The sequence below is a fragment of the Pseudophryne corroboree genome, chromosome 9 (genome assembly GCF_028390025.1).
Source record: "Pseudophryne corroboree isolate aPseCor3 chromosome 9, aPseCor3.hap2, whole genome shotgun sequence".
NCBI classification, from domain to species: Eukaryota; Metazoa; Chordata; class Amphibia; order Anura; family Myobatrachidae; genus Pseudophryne; species Pseudophryne corroboree.
The window spans coordinates 217,708,049-217,731,754 of record NC_086452.1 but is presented as its reverse complement, the minus strand read 5'-3'; the positions used below and the strand labels follow the sequence as shown (position 1 = coordinate 217,731,754).

At 49.5% G+C, this 23,706-nt stretch overlaps 1 protein-coding gene across 1 annotated transcript in view; it reads left to right on the top strand.

The window, feature by feature from the left end:
* Window positions 1-23,706, top strand: part of ASPM (assembly factor for spindle microtubules) — a 330,682-nt gene that overhangs the window by 99,647 nt on the left and 207,329 nt on the right. Inside the window, exons 6-7 of the mRNA XM_063940119.1 lie at window positions 14,966-15,112; window positions 15,235-15,477. Coding sequence (XP_063796189.1) covers window positions 14,966-15,112; window positions 15,235-15,477 — 390 coding nt within the window. The remainder of the gene's footprint in view (window positions 1-14,965; window positions 15,113-15,234; window positions 15,478-23,706) is intronic.

The following is a 23,706-nucleotide window of genomic DNA, read 5'->3' as shown; positions in this document are numbered from 1 at the left end:
GTGCCTGCGGCTACTAGGGACTTGGAGGATTCCAAGTTGCTGGACGTAGTCAGGGCCCTGAAAATATATGTTTCCAGGACGGCTGGAGTCAGAAAATCTGACTCGCTGTTTATCCTGTATGCACCCAACAAGCTGAGTGCTCCTGCTTCTAAGCAGACGATTGCTCGTTGGATTTGTAGTACAATTCAGCAGGCCTGCCACAGCCAAAATCTGTAAAAGCCCATTCCACACGGAAAGTGGGCTCATCTTGGGCGGCTGCCCGAGGGGTCTCGGCTTTACAACTTTGCCGAGCAGCTACTTGGTCAGGGGCAAACACGTTTGCTAAATTCTACAAATTTGATACCCTGGCTGAGGAGGACCTGGAGTTCTCTCATTCGGTGCTGCAGAGTCATCCGCACTCTCCCGCCCGTTTGGGAGCTTTGGTATAATCCCCATGGTCCTTTCGGAGTCCCCAGCATCCACTAGGACGTTAGAGAAAATAAGAATTTTCTTACCGATAATTCTATTTCTCATAGTCCGTAGTGGATGCTAGGCGCCCATCCCAAGTGCGGATTGTCTGCATTACTTGTACATAGTTATTGTTACAAAAATCGGGTTATTGTTGTTGTGAGCCATCTTTTCAGAGGCTCCTTCTGTTATCATGCTGTTAACTGGGTTCAGATCACAAGTTGTACGGTGTGATTGGTGTGGCTGGTATGAGTCTTACCCGGGATTCAAAATCCTTCCTTATTGTGTACGCTCGTCCGGGCACAGTATCCTAACTGAGGCTTGGAGGAGGGTCATAGGGGGAGGAGCCAGTGCACACCAGCTAGTCCTAAAGCTTTTACTTTGTGCCCAGTCTCCTGCGGAGCCGCTATTCCCCATGGTCCTTTCGGAGTCCCCAGCATCCACTACGGACTATGAGAAATAGAATTATCGGTAAGTAAATTCTTATTTTTACTCACGGCATTACGAGGTTTTTTCTTCGTTCCGGTGATCGTAATGTGATTGACAGGAAGTGGGTGTTTCTGGGCGGAAACTGGCCGTTTTATGGGTGTGTGCGAAAAAACGCTATCGTTTCTGGAAAAAACGCGGGAGTGGCTGGAGAAACGGAGGAGTGTCTGGGCGAACGCTGGGTGTGTTTGTGACGTCAAACCAGGAACGACAAGCACTGAACTGATCGCAGATGGCGAGTAAGTGTGGAGCTACTCAGAAACTGCTAAGAAGTGTCTATTCGCAATTCTGCTAATCTTTCGTTCGCAATTTTGAGAAGCTAAGATTCACTCCCAGTAGGCGGCGGCTTAACGTGTGCAAAGCTGCTAAAAGCAGCTTGCGAGCGAACACCTCGGAATGACCCCCATCGTTGGTGTTTAGGTGTGTTTAATATATTACAGATATACCCTGAGACAAATACATTTATCTTTTATACAGTACATTTTAGTGCAGGTCATTGCTAGAGATTTCTTTGTCATAAATGCTGCAGCTTTTATTAATTATATCCTATTTTGATTATGATTTTAATCTCAACATATTTTGCGCCAGAGTCAATGTTGTCAGTAGGAAGGCTTAAGCTGGGTACACACTGGAGTGATGTTTGGCCGATTTTTTCTGTTTCGTAATAACAAATCGCCTACAACGCTCAGTGTGTACATGTGATTGCAGCTCCCATAGTTGCTAACAACGGATGCTAGGTGTGATGTGCTGCACATCAAACCTAGCGATATCAATTGCGACATTCAGGTTTAATTGCTAACCTAGTCTGTGACTGCGGCATACTCCAATATATTTTGTAAGTTAATGAGGTTTTTGTTATTGTGAGGTTGTGTTTTTTTTGTTTTTTTGTTTTTCTCTGACGTCCTAGTGGATGCTGGGAACTCCGTAAGGACCATGGGGAATAGCGGCTCCGCAGGAGACTGGGCACAAAAGTAAAGCTTTAGGACTACCTGGTGTGCACTGGCTCCTCCCCCTATGACCCTCCTCCAAGCCTCAGTTAGATTTTTGTGCCCGACCGAGCTGGGTGCAATCTAGGGGGCTCTCCTGAGCTTCTTAGAAAAAGTTAGTTTTAGGTTTCTTATTTTCAGTGAGACCTGCTGGCAACAGGCTCACTGCATCGAGGGACTAAGGGGAGAAGAAGCGAACCTGCCTGCTTGCAGCCAGCTTGGGCTTCTTAGGCTACTGGACACCATTCGCTCCAGAGGGACCGAACACAGGCCCAGCCTCGGAGTCCGGTCCCAGAGCCGCGCCGCCGGCCCCCTTACAGAGCCAGAAGCAAGAAGAGGTCCGGAAAATCGGCAGCAGAAGACATCAGTCTTCAACAAGGTAGCGCACAGCACTGCAGCTGTGCGCCATTGCTACTCAGGCACACTTCACACTCCGGTCACTGAGGGTGCAGGGTGCTAGGGGGGGGCGCCCTGAGCAGCAATAAAAACACCTTGGCTGGCGAGAATACATCACATATAACCCCCAGGGCTATATGGATGTATTTTAACCCCTGCCAGAATACAGCAAAACGCGGGAGAAAAGTCAGCCGAGAAGGGGGCGGAGCCTATCTCCTCAGCACACGGGCGCCATTTTCCCTCACAGCTCCGCTGGAAGGAAGTCTCCCTGACTCTCCCCTGCAGTCCTGCACTACAGAAAAGGGTAAAACAAGAGGGGGGGGCCACTAATTTGGCGCAGTAATAATATAAACAGCAGCTATAAGGGAAAAACACTCTTTATAGTGTTATCCCAGTATATATATAGCGCTCTGGTGTGTGCTGGCATACTCTCCCTCTGTCTCCCCAAAGGGCTAGTGGGGTCCTGTCCTCTATCAGAGCATTCCCTGTGTGTGTGCTGTGTGTCGGTACGATTGTGTCGACATGTATGAGGAGGAAAATTATGTGGAGGCGGAGCAATTGCCTGTAATAGAGATGTCACCCCCTAGGGAGTCGACACCTGAGTGGATGGGCTTATGGAAGGAATTACGTGACAGTGTCAGCTCTTTACAAAAGACGGTTGATGACATGAGACAGCCGGCTACTCAGCTTGTGCCTGTCCAGGCGTCTCAAAGGCCATCAGGGGCTCTAAAACGCCCGTTACCTCAGATGGCAGATACAGACGCCGACACGGATACTGACTCCAGTGTCGACGATGAAGAGACGAATGTGACTTCCAGTAGGGCCACACGTTACATGATTGAGGCAATGAAAAATGTTTTACATATTTCTGATAATACAAGTACCACTAAAAAGGGTATTATGTTTGGTGAGAAAAAACTGCCTGTAGTTTTTCCTGCATCTGAGGAATTAAATGAAGTGTGTGATGAAGCGTGGGTTTCCCCCGATAAAAAACTGATAAACCCTAAAAGGTTATTGGCATCATACCCCTTCCCGCCAGAGGATAGGGCACGTTGGGAAACACCCCCTAGGGTGGATAAAGCGCTCACACGCTTGTCTAAACAGGTGGCACTACCGTCTCCTGATACGGCCGCCCTTAAGGAACCTGCTGACAGAAAGCAGGAGAATATCCTAAAATGTATATACACTCACACGGGAGTTATACTGCGACCAGCAATCGCCTCAGCCTGGATGTGCAGTGCTGGGGTGGCTTGGTCGGATTCCCTGACGGACAATATTGATACCCTAGATAGGGACAGTATATTACTGACTATAGAGCATTTAAAAGATGCATTACTATATATGCGTGATGCACAGAGGGATATCTGCCGACTGGCATCAAGAGTAAGTGCGCTGTCCATTTCTGCCAGAAGAGGGTTATGGACGCGGCAGTGGTCAGGTGATGCTGATTCCAAAAGGCATATGGAAGTATTGCCTTATAAAGGGGAGGAGTTATTTGGGGTAGGTCTATCAGACCTGGTAGCCACGGCAACTGCTGGGAAAGCCACATTTTTACCCCAGGTAGCCTCTCAACATAAGAAGACGCCGTATTATCAGGCGCAGTCCTTTCGGCCCCATAAGGGCAAGCTGGCAAAAGGCTCCTCATTTCTGCCCCGTGGCAGAGGGAGAGGGAAAAGGCTGCAGCAAACAGCCAGTTCCCAGGAACAGAAGCCCTCTCCCGCCTCTGCCAAGTCCTCAGCATGACGCTGGGGCTTTACAAGCGGACTCAGGCACGGTGGGGGCCCATCTCAAGAATTTCAGCGCGCAGTGGGCTCACTCACAAGTGGACCCCTGGATCCTTCAGGTGGCATCTCAGGGGTACAAATTGGATTTCGAGACGTCTCCCCCTCGCCGTTTCCTAAAGTCTGCTTTACCGACGTCTCCCTCAGACAGGGAGGCGGTATTGGAAGCCATTCACAAGCTGTATTCCCAGCAGGTGATAATCAAAGTACCCCTCCTGCAACAGGGAAAGGGGTATTATTCCACGCTGTTTGTGGTACCGAAGCCGGACGGCTCGGTGAGGCCTATTTTAAATCTAAAATCCTTGAACACTTACATACAGAGGTTCAAATTCAAGATGGAGTCACTCAGAGCGGTGATTGCGAACCTGGAAGAAGGGGATTATATGGTGTCTCTGGACATCAAGGATGCTTACCTCCCATGTCCCAATTTACCCTTCTCACCAAGGGTACCTCAGGTTTGTGGTACAGAACTGTCACTATCAGTTTCAGACGCTGCCGTTTGGATTGTCCGCGGCACCCCGGGTCTTTACCAAGGTAATGGCCGAAATGATGATACTCCTTCGAAGGAAGGGAGTTTTAATTATCCCTTACTTGGACGATCTCCTGATAAGGGCAAGTTCCAGGGAACAGTTGGTAGTCGGGGTAGCACTATCTCAAGTAGTGTTGCGGCAGCACGGTTGGATTCTCAATATTCCAAAATCGCAGCTGATCCCGACGACACGTCTTCTATTCCTAGGGATGATCCTGGACACAGTCCAGAAAAAGGTGTTTCTCCCGGAGGAGAAAGCCAGGGAGTTATCCGAGCTAGTCAGAAACCTCCTAAAACCAGGCCAAGTGTCAGTGCATCAATGCACAAGGGTCCTGGGAAAAATGGTGGCTTCCTACGAAGCAATCCCATTCGGCAGATTCCACGCAAGAACTTTCCAGTGGGACCTGCTGGACAAATGGTCCGGATCGCATCTTCAGATGCATCAGCGGATAACCCTGTCACCAAAGACAAGGGTGTCTCTCCTGTGGTGGTTGCAGAGTGCTCATCTTCTAGAGGGCCGCAGATTCGGCATTCAGGACTGGGTCCTGGTGACCACGGATGCCAGCCTGCGAGGCTGGGGAGCAGTCACACAGGGAAGAAATTTCCAGGGCTTGTGGTCAAGCCTGGAGACATCACTTCACATAAATATCCTGGAGCTAAGGGCCATTTACAATGCTCTAAGCCTAGCAAGACCTCTGCTTCAAGGTCAGCCGGTGCTGATCCAGTCAGACAACATCACGGCAGTCGCCCACGTAAACAGACAGGGCGGCACAAGAAGCAGGAGGGCAATGGCAGAAGCTGCAAGGATTCTTCGCTGGGCGGAAAATCATGTGATAGCACTGTCAGCAGTGTTCATTCCGGGAGTGGACAACTGGGAAGCAGACTTCCTCAGTAGGCACGACCTCCACCCGGGAGAGTGGGGACTTCACCCAGAAGTCTTCCACATGATTGTAATCCGTTGGGAAAAGCCAAAGGTGGACATGATGGCGTCCCGCCTCAACAAAAAATTGGACAGGTATTGCGCCAGGTCAAGGGACCCTCAGGCAATAGCTGTGGACGCTCTGGTAACACCGTGGGTGTACCAGTCAGTGTATGTGTTCCCTCCTCTGCCTCTCATACCCAAGGTACTGAGAATTATAAGACGGAGAGGAGTAAGAACTATACTCGTGGCTCCGGATTGGCCAAGAAGGACTTGGTACCCGGAACTTCAAGAGATGCTCACAGAGGACCCGTGGCCTCTACCTCTAAGAAGGGACCTGCTCCAGCAGGGACCCTGTCTGTTCCAAGACTTGCCGCGGCTGCGTTTGACGGCATGGCGGTTGAACGCCGGATCCTGAAGGAAAAAGGCATTCCGGATGAAGTCATTCCTGCCCTGATCAAGGCCAGGAAGGATGTAACCGCAAAGCATTATCACCGCATTTGGCGGAAATATGTTGCGCGGTGCGAGGCCAGGAAGGCCCCTACGGTGGAATTTCGACTGGGTTGATTCCTGCATTTCCTGCAAACAGGAGTGTCTATGGGCCTAAAATTGGGGTCCATTAAGGTTCAAATTTCGGCCCTGTCGATTTTCTTCCAGAAAGAACTGGCTTCAGTTCCTGAAGTTCAGACGTTTGTCAAGGGGGTGCTGCATATACAGCCTCCTTTTGTGCCTCCAGTGGCACCTTGGGATCTCAATGTAGTTTTGGGGTTCCTAAAATCACATTGGTTTGAACCACTCAACACTGTGGACTTAAAATATCTCACATGGAAAGTGGTAATGCTGTTGGCCCTGGCTTCGGCCAGGCGTGTGTCAGAATTGGCGGCTTTATCCTATAAAAGCCCTTACCTGATTTTTCATACGGACAGGGCAGAATTGAGGACTCGTCCTCAATTTCTCCCTAAGGTGGTTTCAGCGTTTCACCTGAACCAGCCTATTGTGGTACCTGCGGCTACTAGGGACTTGGAGGACTCCAAGTTGCTGGACGTAGTCAGGGCCCTGAAAATATATGTTTCCAGGACGGCTGGAGTCAGAAAATCTGACTCGCTGTTTATCCTGTATGCACCCAACAAGCTGGGTGCTCCTGCTTCTAAGCAGACTATTGCTCGTTGGATTTGTAGTACAATTCAGCTTGCACATTCTGTGGCAGGCCTGCCACAGCCAAAATCTGTAAAAGCCCATTCCACAAGGAAGGTGGGCTCATCTTGGGCGGCTGCCCGAGGGGTCTCGGCTTTGCAACTTTGCCGAGCAGCTACTTGGTCAGGGGCAAACACGTTTGCTAAATTCTACAAATTTGATACCCTGGCTGAGGAGGACCTGGAGTTCTCTCATTCGGTGCTGCAGAGTCATCCGCACTCTCCCGCCCGTTTGGGAGCTTTGGTATAATCCCCATGGTCCTTACGGAGTTCCCAGCATCCACTAGGACGTCAGAGAAAATAAGAATTTACTTACCGATAATTCTATTTCTCGTAGTCCGTAGTGGATGCTGGGCGCCCATCCCAAGTGCGGATTGTCTGCAATACTTGTACATAGTTATTGTTAACTAAATCGGGTTATTGTTGTTGTGAGCCCTCTTTCCAGAGGCTCCTCTGTTATCATGCTGTTAACTGGGTTCAGATCACAAGTTGTACGGTGTGATTGGTGTGGCTGGTATGAGTCTTACCCGGGATTCATGAATCCTTCCTTATTGTGTACGCTCGTCCGGGCACAGTATCCTAACTGAGGCTTGGAGGAGGGTCATAGGGGGAGGAGCCAGTGCACACCAGGTAGTCCTAAAGCTTTACTTTTGTGCCCAGTCTCCTGCGGAGCCGCAATTCCCCATGGTCCTTACGGAGTTCCCAGCATCCACTACGGACTACGAGAAATAGAATTATCGGTAAGTAAATTCTTATTTTTTTTGCTATGTTTTGGTGTATTCAGTTTGCAGTTTTGCTTGATGTATATAGAGTTTGTATTTTGTACAACTAAATCTTATTCCATGTTCTCTAATATTGGAGAAGGAGTGAACTCCGTAAATCCGTGTTGGCTGAAGCTGATCTGGGGTTCCTGCTGCACATGCAAATCTCCACTAGTGTTCACTCGAGGCCGCGCCCTGCCCGTTTTTTAGCAGGCAAACCCGCCCTGCCCCTTTTGCGGCGCCCTGCTAGAACAGCCGCCCGCTTCCTGCCCTCCCAGCGTGTAAAGATGCCGTGCGCATGCGCGCAGCATCCATTCACACATTGGTAGAGAGCTGGGGGAAGCCCAGCAACGACGGAGGTGCTGGGCATGCCCCCAAAAGTGACGTCGCCGGCCACAGACTCTCTCTATAGTAGTGTCTGTGGGCTGCACCGCCCACTAAAATGATGTAGGCGTGTCCACGCCCCCTAATTTGTGTGGCCGCGCCCCCGTTTCGGGCGCGCCATGCACCTTTTTACTGCTAGAGTGAACACTATCCACTACATGCTGAATTCACATTTGACAACTGTGTCTTATCACTTTGCCATTAATGTATGCTCTCCCACTCTTCCCTTGTCACGTTTGTCTATGCCCCTTTAAATACAAACCATTGTAAACCAAAAAACTGATGCTCTGCTTTTGTATTGCATTTTGTTTCCCAAGACCCACAGTAATTATGTTTGGATTCATTTTATTTAAATTTTCAAGTGATAACAGGACAACAATTTTTACACTTTGTTTCTCTAACGTCCTAAGTGGATGCTGGGGACTCCGTCAGGACCATGGGGAATAGCGGCTCCGCAGGAGACAGGGCACAAAAATAAAGCTTTAGGATCAGGTGGTGTGTACTGGCTCCTCCCCCTATGACCCTCCTCCAAGCCTCAGTTAGGTTTTTGTGCCCGTCCGAGCAGGGTGCAATCTAGGTGGCTCTCTTAAATAGCTGCTTAGAAAAAGTTTTTTAGGTTTTTTATTTTCAGTGAGTCCTGCTGGCAACAGGCTCACTGCATCGAGGGACTTAGGGGAGAGAATTTCAACTCACCTGCGTGCAGGATGGATTGGATTCTTAGGCTACTGGACACCATTAGCTCCAGAGGGAGTCGGAACACAGGTCTCACCCTGGGGTTCGTCCCGGAGCCGCGCCGCCGACCCCCCTTACAGATGCTGAAGATTGAAGGTCCGGAAACAGGCGGCAGAAGGCTCTTCAGTCTTCATGAAGGTAGCGCACAGCACTGCAGCTGTGCGCCATTGTTGTCACACACTTCACACCAAGCGGTCACGGAGGGTGCAGGGCGCTGCTGGGGGCGCCCTGGGCAGCAATATTTTATTACCTTAAGGCAAAAGAATACATCACATATAGCCATTAAGGCTATATGTATGTATTTAACCCATGCCAATTATCTAAATCTACGGGAGGAAAGCCCGCCGAAATAGGGGGCGGGGCTTATTCTCCTCAGCACACGGCGCCATTTTCCTGCTCAGCTCCGCTGTGAGGAAGGCTCCCAGGACTCTCCCCTGCACTGCACTACAGAAACAGGGTAAAACAGAGAGGGGGGGCATTTTTTGGCGATATACTGGATATATTTAAGCTGCTATAAGGAACAACACTTATATAAGCTTGTTCCCATATATATTATAGCGCTTGGGTGTGTGCTGGCAAACTCTCCCTCTGTCTCCCCAAAGGGCTAGTGGGGTCCTGTCTTCGATAAGAGCATTCCCTGTGTGTCTGCTGTGTGTCGGTACGTGTGTGTCGACATGTATGAGGACGATGTTGGTGTGGAGGCAGAGCAATTGCCGATAATGGTGATGTCACCCCCCAGGGAGTCGACACCGGAATGGATGGCTTTGTTTATGGAATTACGTGATAATGTCAGCACATTACAAAAATCAGTTGACGACATGAGACGGCCGGCAAACCAGTTAGTACCTGCCCAGGCGTCTCAGACACCGTCAGGGGCTGTAAAGCGCCCTTTACCTCAGTCGGTCGACACAGACCCAGACACAGACACTGAATCTAGTGTCGACGGTGATGAAACAAACGTATTTTCAAGTAGGGCCACACGTTATATGATCACGGCAATGAAGGAGGCTTTGCATATCTCTGATGCTGCAAGTACCACAAAAAGGGGTATTATGTGGGGGGTGAAAAAACTACCTGTAGTTTTTCCTGAATCAGAGGAATTAAATGATGTATGTGATGAAGCGTGGTTTAACCCAGATAGAAAAATGCTAATTTCAAAAAAGTTATTAGCATTATACCCTTTCCCGCCAGAGGTTAGGGCGCGCTGGGAAACACCCCCTAGGGTGGATAAGGCGCTCACACGCTTATCAAAACAAGTGGCGTTACCGTCTCCGGATACGGCCGCCCTCAAGGATCCAGCAGATAGGAGACTGGAAACTACCCTAAAAAGTATATACACACATACTGGTGTTATACTGCGACCGGCCATCGCCTCAGCCTGGATGTGCAGTGCTGGGGTCGTCTGGTTGGATTCCCTGACTGAAAATATTGATACCCTGGATAGGGACAGTATTTTATTGACTATAGAGCTATTAAAGGATGCTTTCCTTTATATGCGAGATGCGCAGAAAGATATTTGCACTCTGGCATCGAGAGTAAATGCGATGTCCATATCTGCCAGAAGGAGTTTATGGACGCGACAGTGGTCAGGTGATGCGGATTCCAAACGAGATATGGAAGTATTTCCGTATAAAGGGGAGGAATTATTTGGCTTCGGTCTATCGGATCTGGTGGCCACGGCAACTGCCGGAAAATCCACCTTTTTACCTCAGACCCCCTCCCAACAGAAAAAGACACCGTCTTTTCAGCCGCAGTCCTTTCGGTCCTATAAGAACAAGCGGACAAAAGGACAGTCATATCTGCCTAGGGGCAGAGGAAGGGGTAAGAGAGGGCAGCAAGCAGCCCCTGCCCAGGAACAGAAGCCCTCCGCGGGTTCTGCAAAGCCCTCAGCATGACGCTGGGGCCTTACAAGCGGACTCAGGAACGGTGGGGGGTCGACTCAAGAATTTCAGCGCACAGTGGGCTTGCTCACAGGTGGACCCCTGGATTCTGCAGGTAGTATCTCAGGGTTACAGGTTGGAATTCGAGAAGTCTCCCCCTCGCCGGTTCCTAAAGTCTGCTTTGCCAACGTCTCCCTCAGACAGGGCGACGGTATTGGAAGCCATTCACAAGCTGTTTGCTCAGCAGGTGATAGTCAAGGTACCCCTCCTACAACAGGGAAAGGGGTATTAATCCACGCTATTTGTGGTACCGAAGCCGGACGGCTCGGTAAGACCTATTCTAAATCTGAAATCTTTGAACCTGTACATACAAAAATTCAAGTTCAAGATGGAGTCACTCAGAGCAGTGATAGCGAATCTGGAAGAAGGGGACTTTATGGTGTCCCTGGACATAAAGGATGCTTACCTGCATGTCCCAATTTGCCCTTCACATCAAGGGTACCTCAGGTTCGTGGTGCAAAACTGTCATTATCAGTTTCAGACGCTGCCGTTTGGATTGTCCACGGCACCTCGGGTCTTTACCAAGGTAATGGCCGAAATGATGATTCTTCTGCGAAGAAGAGGCGTATTAATTATCCCTTTCTTGGACGATCTCCTGATAAGGGCAAGGTCCAGAGAACAGCTGGAGGACGGAGTAGCACTAACCCAAGTAGTGCTGCAACAACACGGGTGGATTCTGAATTTTCCAAAATCTCAGTTGACCCCGACAACACGTCTGCTGTTCCTGGGAATGATTCTGGACACGGTTCAGAAAAAGGTGTTTCTTCCGGAGGAGAAAGCCAGGGAGTTATCCGAACTTGTCAGGAACCTCCTAAAACCAGGGACAGTGTCTGTACATCAATGCACAAGAGTCCTGGGAAAGATGGTGGCTTCTTACGAAGCGATTCCATTCGGCAGATTCCACGCACGAACTTTTCAGTGGGATCTGCTGGACAAATGGTCCGGATCGCATCTGCAGATGCATCAGCGGATAACCTTATCGCCACGGACAAGGGTGTCTCTTCTGTGGTGGTTGCAGAGTGCTCATCTGTTAGAGGGCCGCAGATTCGGCATACAGGACTGGGTCCTGGTGACCACGGATGCCAGTCTGAGAGGCTGGGGAGCGGTCACACAAGGAAGAAACTTCCAGGGAGTATGGTCAAGCCTGGAGATGTCTCTTCACATAAATATACTGGAGCTAAGAGCGATTTACAATGCTCTAAGTCTGGCAAAACCCCTGCTTCAGGGTCAGCCGGTGTTGATCCAGTCGGACAACATCACGGCAGTCGCCCACGTAAACAGACAGGGCGGCACAAGAAGCAGGACAGCAATGGCAGAAGCTGCAAGGATTCTTCGCTGGGCAGAAGATCATGTGATAGCACTGTCAGCAGTATTCATTCCGGGAGTGGACAACTGGGAAGCAGACTTCCTCAGCAGACACGATCTACACCCGGGAGAGTGGGGACTTCATCCAGAAGTCTTCCACATGATTGTGAACCGTTGGGAAAAACCAATGGTGGATATGATGGCGTCCCGCCTCAACAAAAAACTGGACGGGTATTGCGCCAGGTCAAGAGATCCTCAGGCAATAGCTGTGGACGCTCTGGTAACACCGTGGGTGTTCCAGTCAGTGTATGTGTTCCCTCCTCTGCCTCTCATACCAAAGTACTGAGAATTATACGGCAGAAGGGAGTAAGAACGATACTAGTGGCTCCGGATTGGCCAAGAAGAACTTGGTACCCGGAACTTCAAGAGATGCTCACGGAGGATCCGTGGCCTCTACCTCTAAGACGGGACCTGCTTCAGCAGGGACAGTGTCTATTCCAAGACTTACCGCGGCTGCGTTTGACGGCATGGCGGTTGAACGCCGAATTCTAAAGGAAAAAGGCATTCCGGAAGAGGTCATTCCTACACTGGTAAAAGCCAGGAAGGAGGTGACTGCACAACATTATCACCGCATTTGGAGAAAATATGTTGCGTGGTGTGAGGCCAGGAAGGCCCCCACGGAGGAATTTCAACTGGGTCGATTCCTACATTTCCTGAAAACAGGATTGTCTATGGGCCTCAAATTGGGGTCCATTAAGGTTCAAATTTCGGCCCTGTCGATTTTCTTCCAGAAAGAATTGGCTTCAGTTCCTGAAGTCCAGACCTTTGTAAAAGGAGTACTACATATACAGCCCCCGGTTGTGCCCCCAGTGGCACCGTGGGATCTTAATGTAGTCTTGGATTTTCTCAAATCCCATTGGTTTGAGCCGCTCAAATCGGTGGAGCTGAAGTATCTCACATGGAAAGTAACCATGCTACTGGCCCTGGCTTCAGCCAGGAGAGTATCAGAATTGGCGGCTTTATCATATAAGAGCCCATATCTGATTTTCCATACGGACAGGGCAGAACTGCGGACGCGTCCTCATTTTCTGCCTAAGGTGGTGTCAGCGTTTCACCTGAACCAGCCTATTGTGGTGCCTGCGGCTACTAACGAGTTGGAGGATTCCAAGTTGTTGGACGTGGTCCGGGCATTGAAAATATATATTTCAAGAACGGCGGGAGTCAGAAAGTCTGACTCACTGCTTATATTGTATGCACCCAACAAGATGGGTGCTCCTGCTTCTAAGCAGACGATTGCTCGTTGGATTTGTAGCACAATTCAACTTGCACATTCTGTGGCAGGCTTGCCACAACCTAAATCTGTCAAGGCCCATTCCACAAGGAAAGTGGGCTCATCCTGGGCGGCTGCCCGGGGAGTCTCGGCATTACAACTCTGCCGAGCTGCTACTTGGTCAGGGGCAAATACGTTTGCAAAATTCTACAAATTTGATACCCTGGCTGAGGAGGACCTTGAGTTCTCTCATTCGGTGCTGCAGAGTCATCCGCACTCTCCCGCCCGTTTGGGAGCTTTGGTATAATCCCCATGGTCCTGACGGAGTCCCCAGCATCCACTTAGGACGTTAGAGAAAATAAGAATTTACTTACCGATAATTCTATTTCTCATAGTCCGTAGTGGATGCTGGGCGCCCATCCCAAGTGCGGATTGTCTGCAATACTTGTACATAGTTATTGTTACAAAAAAAAAAAAAAATCGGGTTGTTATTTGTTGTGAGCCGTCTGTTCAGAGGCTCCTACGTTTATCATACTGTTAACTGGGTTCAGATCACAAGTTATACGGTGTGATTGGTGTGGCTGGTATGAGTCTTACCCGGGGTTCAATATCCTTCCTTATTGTGTACGCTCGTCCGGGCACCGTATCCTAACTGAGGCTTGGAGGAGGGTCATAGGGGGAGGAGCCAGTACACACCACCTGATCCTAAAGCTTTATTTTTGTGCCCTGTCTCCTGCGGAGCCGCTATTCCCCATGGTCCTGACGGAGTCCCCAGCATCCACTACGGACTACGAGAAATAGAATTATCGGTAAGTAAATTCTTATTTTTTCAACTGAAAATGTTGCAATGTTTACATGATAGAAAATGCCCGTATAAAGGAAGTGATCTGCTATTAAACAACTCTAATATATAACTGCTTATGCACTCTTGGTATGTAAACCTGAGACATTACGGGCCTAATTCAGACCTGATCGCTCGCTAGCAGTTCTTTGCAGTGCTGTGATCAGATAGTCGCCGACTACAGGGGAGTGTATTTTAACTGTGCAAGTGTGCGATCGCATGTGCAGCCGAGCGGTACAAAAAGATCTTTTGCAGTTTCTGAGTAGCCCAGGACTTACTCAGCCTCTGTGATCACTTCAGCCTGTCCAGTATCGGAATTGACGTCGGTCACCCACCCTGCAAACGATTGGACACGCCTGGGTTTTTGCCAACCACTCACTGAAAACGGTCAGTCGCCACCCACAAATGCCTTCTTCCTGTCAATCTCCTTGCGATCGGCTGTGCGAATGGATTCTTTGTAAAACCCATCGCACAGCAATGATCCGCTTTGTACCCGGGCGACGCGCCTGCGCATTGCGGTGCATGCGCAGTTCTGACCTGATCGCAGTGCAGCTAAAAAAGCTAGCGTGCGGTCAGGTCTGCATTACCCCCTAAATTGGCACTGTGATGGAAAGGGTGAAAGTAAAAGACACTTGTCATAGCAACAGACAATGTTTATATTGGGGTCTAGGGGTATATTTACTGAAGGTCAATTTCAAATTGATGATAACCGTTTCTAGGGCTAAAACGAACATTTACTAACATGTAAAAATAAATATCAAACATCTGTTAGTAAATGTGTTTTAGCCTTGGAAACACAACATCGATTAAGATTGCTTTGCAATGAATTGATATAGATAAAACTCAACTTTTAGTAAAGATGCCCTTTTAGAGTCTAGGGGAAAAAAAGGTTTCTTAATCCTGACACAGCTTCTTAGTGTTTCGTTTAGGTCGCATTGTTCTGATTTGCTTTTACATTTGGGTATAGTCTTACTAACATACTTCCTTGTTACTAGTCATTCCTCGACACCCAATGCCATTTGCTGCTAAGAACATGTTTTATGATGAGCGCTGGATAGCAAAGCAAGAACGTGGATTTACTTGGTGGCTTAACTTCATTCTCACTCCAGATGACTTTGCTGTGAAAACAGATTCCATGAAAGGTTAGTTATTCTGCTCACTGGAATATGGTATGCGAAAATGGACGTCTGTTGTATTTTACTTGAGCGTTGCTGAATGTTGGTAACCTAATGTGCATCTGTTTTTCTGTTTTCTTTCTGAATAGTTAATGCAGCTGCCTTGATACTGGGGCCTGATAATCACAAAGTGAGTGTGTTAAAGGCTCCAACCAAGGAAGAGGTCTCCCTTAAAGCTTACACAGCCCGATGTAGGTTAAACAGGCTGAGGAGATCTGCATGCCGTCTCTTTACCTCCGACCCCGTAGTGAGAGCTATACGGAGATTGGAAGTAGAAATTGAAGCTAGACGTCTTCTTGTCAGGAAAGACAGACATCTGTGGAAGGATGTTGGTAAAGTGATTTATTTCTATAGATTTTTCACTGCTAAATTTCTGTAAACATTGTTTTCCACTTTTAAGTGTGAGCCACACAAGAACTCTTCACATATTGGAATATACTTGTTTGTGAAGACTTTACTGAAGGAAGATGTACCCCCACCTAATGGTTGACATGTATCATAGCTTGGAGAGATATAGTACCAACCAAATCGGCTCCTGTCATGTTATAAATACCGCCTGTAAACTGACAGAAAGGGGGAGATTCAAATGTTTGAAAAGTCAGTTGGGAATCTGTTTTTTCCTATCTGTTTTTTCCTGTCTATTAGACACCCAACCGACTTTTCAAACATTTGAATCTCCCCCTTAGAATCTGATTGGTACATTTTCTCTCAGAGCTTTGATGCATCTCCCCTAGATGTGTAATATTGAGGACACCATCCACTACTATGTAGTTTGATATTTTATCCATTTTAAAAATAGGATTTTGATGCCTACTGGTAAATCCTTTTCTCGTTGTCCATAAGGGATATTGGGGAACAAATTAGTACGATGGGTATAGACTAGGTCCAAAGGAGCCAGTTCACTTTAAATTTCTTCCACTGGGTGTGCTGGCTCCTCCCCTCTCTGCCCCCTCCTACAGGCAGTTATAGGTAAAACCGTGCCCGAAGGAGAAATGACATACTTAAGAAAAGGAACATAACTACAATAAACGTGGTAAGATTTGCACACCACACACCATAACATAACCTGGCCAGCAATGGCTGGCAACACAAAACAGCAACAGCTGAACAGGTAACACAGAACAAAGAACCTGCAGAAAATCACCGCACAGAGGTGGGCTCCCAATATCCCTTATGGACTACGAGAAAAGATTTACCGGTAAGAATCAAAAACCTATTTTCACTAGCATCCATAAGGGATATTGGAGAACACATTGGTACGATGGGGATGTCCCAAAGTTTACAGAACGGACGGCAACATGCGGAGACAACTGCATCACCGCCTGACCAAACTGGGTATCCTCTTTGGCCAGGGTAAAACTTGTAGAACTTTACAAAGGTGTACTTCCCCGACCAGGTAGCAGCTTGGCACAGTTGCAGGGCCGAGACTCCACGGGCCGTCACCCAGGAAGACCCCACCAATCTTGTAGAGTGGGCCTTCAGAGACTGTGGAACAGGTAAGGCTGTCGACACATAGGCCTGTTGGATAGTGAGCCTAATCCAACGAGCAATGGACTGCTTTGAAGCAGGGCAACCCTTTTTCTGCGCATAATACTGCACGAGCAAGGAATCGGTCTTTCTGACACGAGCCCTTCTCTTGACCTAGATCTTAAAGGCTCGCACTGTATCCAATGCCTCTGGAGGGGCTGAAGTGCCAGAACTGGACGGAATCACAACAGGATGATTCAAGTGAAATGCGGAGACCACCTTCGGCGAGAATTGCTGTATAGTCCTGAGCTCTGTTCTGTCCTCGTAAAAGACCAAGTATGGACTTTTACACGATAAGGCCCCAATTCCGAGACACGTCGAGTAGAAGCCAGGGCCAGTAACATCACCGTCTTCCATGTGAGGTACTTGTCTTCCACCGTCATCAGAGGTTCAAACCACGAGGACTGCAGAAAACGTAGCACCACATCCAAATCCAAAGGTGCCGTAGGCGGCACAAACGGAGGTTGTATGTGAAGCATACCTTGCAAGAAGGTCTGAACTTCTGGCAATAGAGCCAACTATTTCTAGAAGAAGACGGAAAGAGCTGAAATGTGGACCTATAATTGATCTCAGACGTAAGCTTTTATCCACTCCGGCCTGCAGAAAACGAAAGGAATCTTTTTAAGTGGAAGTCTGCAGGTGGATATGTTTATTCCTCGCACAAGGAGACATCTCCGCCAGATATGATGATAGCGTTTTGACGTCACAGGTTTTCTGGCTTGCACCATAGGGACAATGACCTTTATGGAAAGCCCTTTGTGAATTAGGATGTTCTGCTCAACTTCCATGCCGTCAAATGAAGCTGCCATAAGTTTGGGTAGACGAATAGCCCTTGCTGAAGAAGATCTATTCTTAGTGTCCGAGTCCAAGGGTCTTCTACGGACATGTCCAGAAGACCCACGTACCACGCTCTTTGGGGACAATCCGGGGCAATCAAGATTGTTTGCACTCCTTGATGCCTGATCCTCTTGAGCACCTTTGGGATCAACGGAATCGGAGGAAATAGGTATACCAGCTGGTTAGGCCAAGGTGATGTCAGCGCATCCACTGCGCTTGCCTGAGGGTCTCTGGTTCGCGAGCAATAGCAGCGAAGCTTCTTGTTGAGGCGAGACGCCATCATGTTGATCTGTGGGCATCCCCACCTGTCGATGATCTGTTGAAACACCTGAGGGTGTAGTCCCCCACTCCCAAGGGTGTAGATCGTGACGACTGAGGAAGTTCGCTACCCAGTTGTCCACTCCCGGAATGAAGATTGCGGACAGTGCTCTTGCATTCCTTTCCACCCAGCGGAGTATCCTTGACACTTCTTGCATGCAGGCCCTGCTTTTTGTCCCTCCTTGTTGATTGATGTAAGCCACAGCTGTGGCGTTGTCCGACTAAACCTGGATTGCCAGATTCTGGAGCAGAAGGGAGGCCTGAATCAGAGCATTGTAGATAGCCCTTAAGTTCCAGGATGTTGATCAGAAGTAGGGCCTCTTGGGCAGACCACCTGCCCTGGAACTGCGCCCCCTGGGTGACAGCTCCCCATCCTCTTAGATTCGCATCCTTCGTGAGGAGAACCCAATCCTGAATCCCGAAGCGTCGGGCGTCCAGTAGATTGGAAGACTGTAGCCACCACATAGAGAAATCCTGGCCTGGGGTGACAGTTGAATCATCCAGTGCATCTGGAGGTGGGAACTGGACCATTTGTTGAAGATGTCCAATTGGAAGGGTCTGGCATGGAACCTTCCATACTGTATCTCCTCATATGAGGCCACCATCTTTCCCAACAATTTTAAGCAAAGATGAATGGATACTCGAGCAGGTCGGAGAACCATGCGAACCATTTCCTGGAGCGTTCTCGCTTTGTCCTCTTGGAGGAATACTTGTTGTGCTACAGTATCCATTAGCATACCAAGGAACAGGAGCCGCTGAGACGTTTCTAAGAGGGGCTTCTGGAGATTGAGGATTCACCCGTGGTGAGACAGAAGTTATATCGTACGGTCTATGTGGAGCAGGAGAAGCTCCCTGGAATTCGGAGATCAGGAGATCGTCCAGGAAAGGGACTACATTGACCCCCTGGACTCTGAGTTGAAACATAATTTCCGCCATTACCTTTGTGAACACCCTCGGAGCTGTAGAAGGGTAATGCCTGGAACTGGTAGTGATCGTTCAGCAGGACAAACCTCAGATAGTCCTGATGAGGAGGCCAAATTGGGATATGGAGGTATGCGTCCTTGATATCCAGGGATACCAGGAATTCCTGTTGTTCCAGGCCTGTGATCACCGCTCTTAAAGATTCCATCTTGAATTTGGAAACCTTCAGGTAAGGATTCAAGGACTTCAGATTCAAAATGAGTCTCACAGACCCGTCTGGTTTTGGTATTACGAATAGGCTGGAGTAGTAATCTTGTCCTTGTTGATGCAGGGGCACTGGAACAATGACCTGGTACTGGACCATCTTTGTGATGGCCAGTATCGCGTTACATGCATATTTTCCAAAGCTGGTAAGCTTGATTTGAAAAATCGTTGGGGAGGAGCACCGTTGAACTCCAGCTTGTAACCCTGAGAGATGAGGTCCCTTGCCCAGGCATCCTGGCAGGGACCTTCCCAGATGTGGCTGAAGCGACTTAACTGAGCTCCCACCACGAGATCCTCTCTGGGTGGGTGGGCACCGTCATGCTGAAGCTTTTGCGGAAGCTGAACTGGTGCTCTGTTCCTGAGAGCCGGCAATTGTTGGTTTCTTAGGCTTACCTCTGGTGCCTCTAGCTGCGTTGGAGGCACCCCTGGCCCTAGATCAAAATCTGGTGAACCGAAAGGACTGGGTAGACGGACCCAGATATGTACGCCTAGCAGGCTGAGCCCCAGAGGGAAGAAACGTGGATTTTACAGCAATAACCTTGGAAATCCATGCGTCCAATTCACCTCCGAAGATCCATTTACCTATAAAGGGAAGAGATTCCACAATTCGTTTGGAGTCAGCGTCTGCAATCCACTGAAGAAACCATATGGCTCTGCGTGCAGATACAGCCATAGCAGTGGTCCTGGCATTAATATTGCCAATCTCTTTTAGGGAGTCACAGAGGACTAGCCGTGTCCTGAATGTGTTTTAGGAAAGTAACTGTAGTAACCAGGTCATATCCCCCGAGAGACCCTCCTGAATTTGAGTAGCCCAGGAATGAATTGCATGTGTCACCCAGCAACATGCAATGACTGGTCTTTGAGATACACCTGCAGCAGTGTAGATAGATAGTGTGGCCTCAACTTGCCTATCCCCCTGGGTCCTTTACCGTATAGGATCCTGGGTCAGGGAGTACCGCTTTTTTGGAAAGGCGAGAGATGGAGACATCTACAGTTGGAGATTCTTCCCAGAACTTTGGCAGAGGGAAAGGTATGCAAAATCCGTTTTCTCTGACGTCCTAGTGGATGCTGGGTACTCCGTAAGGACCATGGGGAATAGACGGGCTCCGCAGGAGACTGGGCACTTCTTTAAAGAAAAGATTAGGTACTACATCTGGTGTGCACTGGCTCCTCCCTCTATGCCCCTCCTCCAGACCTCAGTTAGAATCTGTGCCCAGCCAGAGCTGGATGCACTCTAGAGGCTCTCCTGAGCTTCCTAGAAAGAAAAGTATTTGTTAGGTTTTTTTATTTTCAGTGAGATCTGCTGGCAACAGACTCACTGCTACGTGGGACTTAGGGGAGAGAAGCAAACCTACCTGCTTGCAGCTAGCTTGTGCTTCTAGGCTACTGGACACCATTAGCTCCAGAGGGATCGAACACAGGGCCCGACCTCGATCGTCCGTTCCCGGAGCCGCGCCGCCGTCCCCCTTGCAGAGCCAGAAGACGGAAGAAACCGGAGGAAATCGGCGGCTGAAGACTTCGGTCTTCAATAAGGTAGCGCACAGCACTGCAGCTGTGCGCCATTGCTCCCACAGCACACCACACGCTCCGGTCACTGGTGGGTGCAGGGCGCTGGGGGGGGGGGGGGCGCCCTGGGCTGCAATTAATGTACCTTTTGGCAATAAAAAGCACATAATACAGTGTTTAACACTGTATATGTGCAGAAACCCCCGCCATTAACGATATAAAAAGCGGGAGAAGCCCGCCGTTGAAGGGGCGGGGCTATCTCCCTCAGCACAGCCGGCGCCATTTTCTCTTCACAGCTCCGCTGGAAGGAAGCTCCCCAGGCTCTCCCCTGCAGTATACACTACAGAAAGGGTAAAAAAGAGAGGGGGGGGCACATAAATTTAGGCGCAAATTGTGATATAGCAGCTATAGGGGGAAAATTCACTTTGTGTATAGTGTCTATCCCTCTGTTATATAGCGCTCTGGTGTGTGCTGGCATACTCTCTCTCTGTCTCCCCAAAGGACTTTGTGGGGTCCTGTCCTCAGTCAGAGCATTCCCTGTGTGTGTGTGTGCGGTGTGTCGGTACGGCTGTGTCGACATGTTTGATGAGGACGCTTACGTGGAGGCGGAGCAGGTGCCGATAAGTGTGATGTCGCCCCCTGCGGGGCCGACACCTGAGTGGATGGATATGTGGAAGGTATTAACCGACAGTGTCAACTCCTTGCATAAAAGGTTCGATGACGCAGCTTTGGGACAGCCGGCATCTCAGCCCGCGCCTGCCCAGGCATCTCAGAGGCCGTCAGGGGCTCAAAAACGCCCACTACCTCAGATGGCAGACACAGATGTCGACACGGAGTCTGACTCCAGTGTCGACGAGGATGAGACAAATATACAATCCACTAGGGCCATCCGATGCATGATTACGGCAATGAAAAATGTGTTGCACATTTCTGACATTAACCCGGTTACCACAAAAAAGGGTATTATGTTTGGGGAGAAAAAGCAGCCAGTGACTTTTCCCCCATCTGATGAGTTAAATGAATTGTGTGAAGAAGCGTGGGGTTCCCCGGATAAGAAACTAGTTATTTCAAAGCGGTTACTAATGGCGTACCCTTTCCCGCCAACGGATAGGTTACGCTGGGAGACATCCCCTAGGGTGGACAAGGCGCTCACACGCTTATCAAAAAAGGTGGCACTGCCGTCTCAGGATACGGCCGCCTTAAAGGAGCCTGCAGATAGAAAGCAGGAGGCTATCCTGAAGTCTGTGTATACACACTCAGGTACTATACTGAGACCTGCTATTGCTTCAGCATGGATGTGTAGTGCTGCAGCAGCGTGGTCTGATTCCCTGTCTGATAACATTGATTCCCTTGACAGGAACACTGTATTGCTAACCATAGAGCATATTAAAGACGTAGTCTTTTATATATGAGAGATGCTCAGAGGGACATTTGCCGGCTGGCATCTAGAATTAATGCAATGTCCATTTCTGCCAGGAGAGTATTATGGACTAGGCAGTGGACAGGTGATGCTGATTCTAAAAGGCACATGGAAATTTTGCCTTATAAGGGTGAGGAATTGTTTGGGGACGGTCTTTCGGACCTCGTATCCACAGCAACAGCTGGGAAGTCGACTTTTTTACCTCAGGTTCCCTCAGCCTAAGAAAGCACCGTATTATCAAGTACAGTCCTTTCGGCCTCAGAAAGGAAAGCGGGTTAGAGGCGCGTCCTTTCTGCCCAGAGGCAGGGGTAGAGGGAAAAAGCTGCACCATACAGCCAGTTCCCAAGAACAAAAATCCTCCCCTGCTTCCACTAAGTCCACCGCATGACGCTGGGGCTCCACATGTGGAGCCAGGTGCGGTGGGGGCCCGTCTCCGGAACTTCAGCGACCAGTGGGTTCGCTCACAGGTGGATCTCTGGGTTTTACAAGTGGTATCTCAGGGATACAAGCTGGAGTTCGAGACGTCTCCCCCTCGCCGTTACCTCAAATCAGCCTTGCCAGCTACTCCCCAGGACAGGGAGGTAGTACTGGCGGCAATTCACAAGCTGTACCTCCAGCAGGTGATAATCAAAGTTCCCCTCCTTCAACAGGGACGGGGTTACTATTCCACAATGTTTGTGGTACCGAAACCAGACGGTTCGGTGAGACCCATTCTAAATTTGAAATCCTTGAACACTTATATAAGGAAGTTCAAGTTCAAAATGGAATCGCTCAGGGCGGTTATTGCAAGCCTGGAAGAGGGGGATTACATGGTATCACTGGACATCAAGGATGCTTACCTACATGTCCCCATTTACCCACCTCACCAGGTGTACCTCCGTTTTGTGGTACAGGACTGCCATTACCAATTCTGCTGTTCCTGGGTATGATTCTGGACACAGAACAGAAGAAGGTGTTTCTCCCGGAGGAGAAGGCCAAGGTGTTGTCATCTCTGGTCAGAGACCTCCTAAAACCAAAACAGGTGTCGGTGCATCACTGCACGCGAGTCCTGGGAAAGATGGTAGCTTCTTACGAGGCAATTCCATTCGGCAGGTTCCATGCAAGGATCTTTCAGTGGGATCTGTTAGACAAGTGGTCCGGATCGCATCTTCAGATGCATCGGCTGATCACCCTGTCCCCGAGGGCCAGGGTGTCTCTGCTGTGGTGGCTGCAGAGTGCTCATCTACTCGAGGGCCGCAGATTCGGCATACAGGACTGGGTCCTGGTGACCACGGATGCAAGCCTCCGAGGTTGGGGGGCAGTCACTCAGGGAAGAAACTTCCAAGGACAATGGTCGAGTCAGGAGGCTTCCTTACACATAAACACAGTGTTCGCAAATACGCGCTATAGCGCGTATTTTACCCTGATCTGTGGTCCGGGGACTCACTTTTCTAAACTGTGTGGGTCCCCGGGGACGCGCTCCGTTGAAGCTGGTCATCTTGTTTAAGTCCTCTTGCGGCGGCGCGGACCGCCCCCCCCCCCTTCCCCCCGGACAGAGAGTGAGGACGGCTTCTCTCCTCCCCCCCCCCCCCCCACCCGATCACCTGCTGCAGCTTGAAGGGAGCCGGAAAGAGAATGAGGTCCCCCCCCCTTCCCGCCGATCACCCGCTGGAGCTTCAAGGGAGCCGGACAGACAGTGAGGACGGCCCCCCCCCCCCTTCCTGCCGATCACCCGCTGCAGCTTCACGGGAGCAGGACAGAGCAAGGACGGCTCTGCGGCGCACTACAC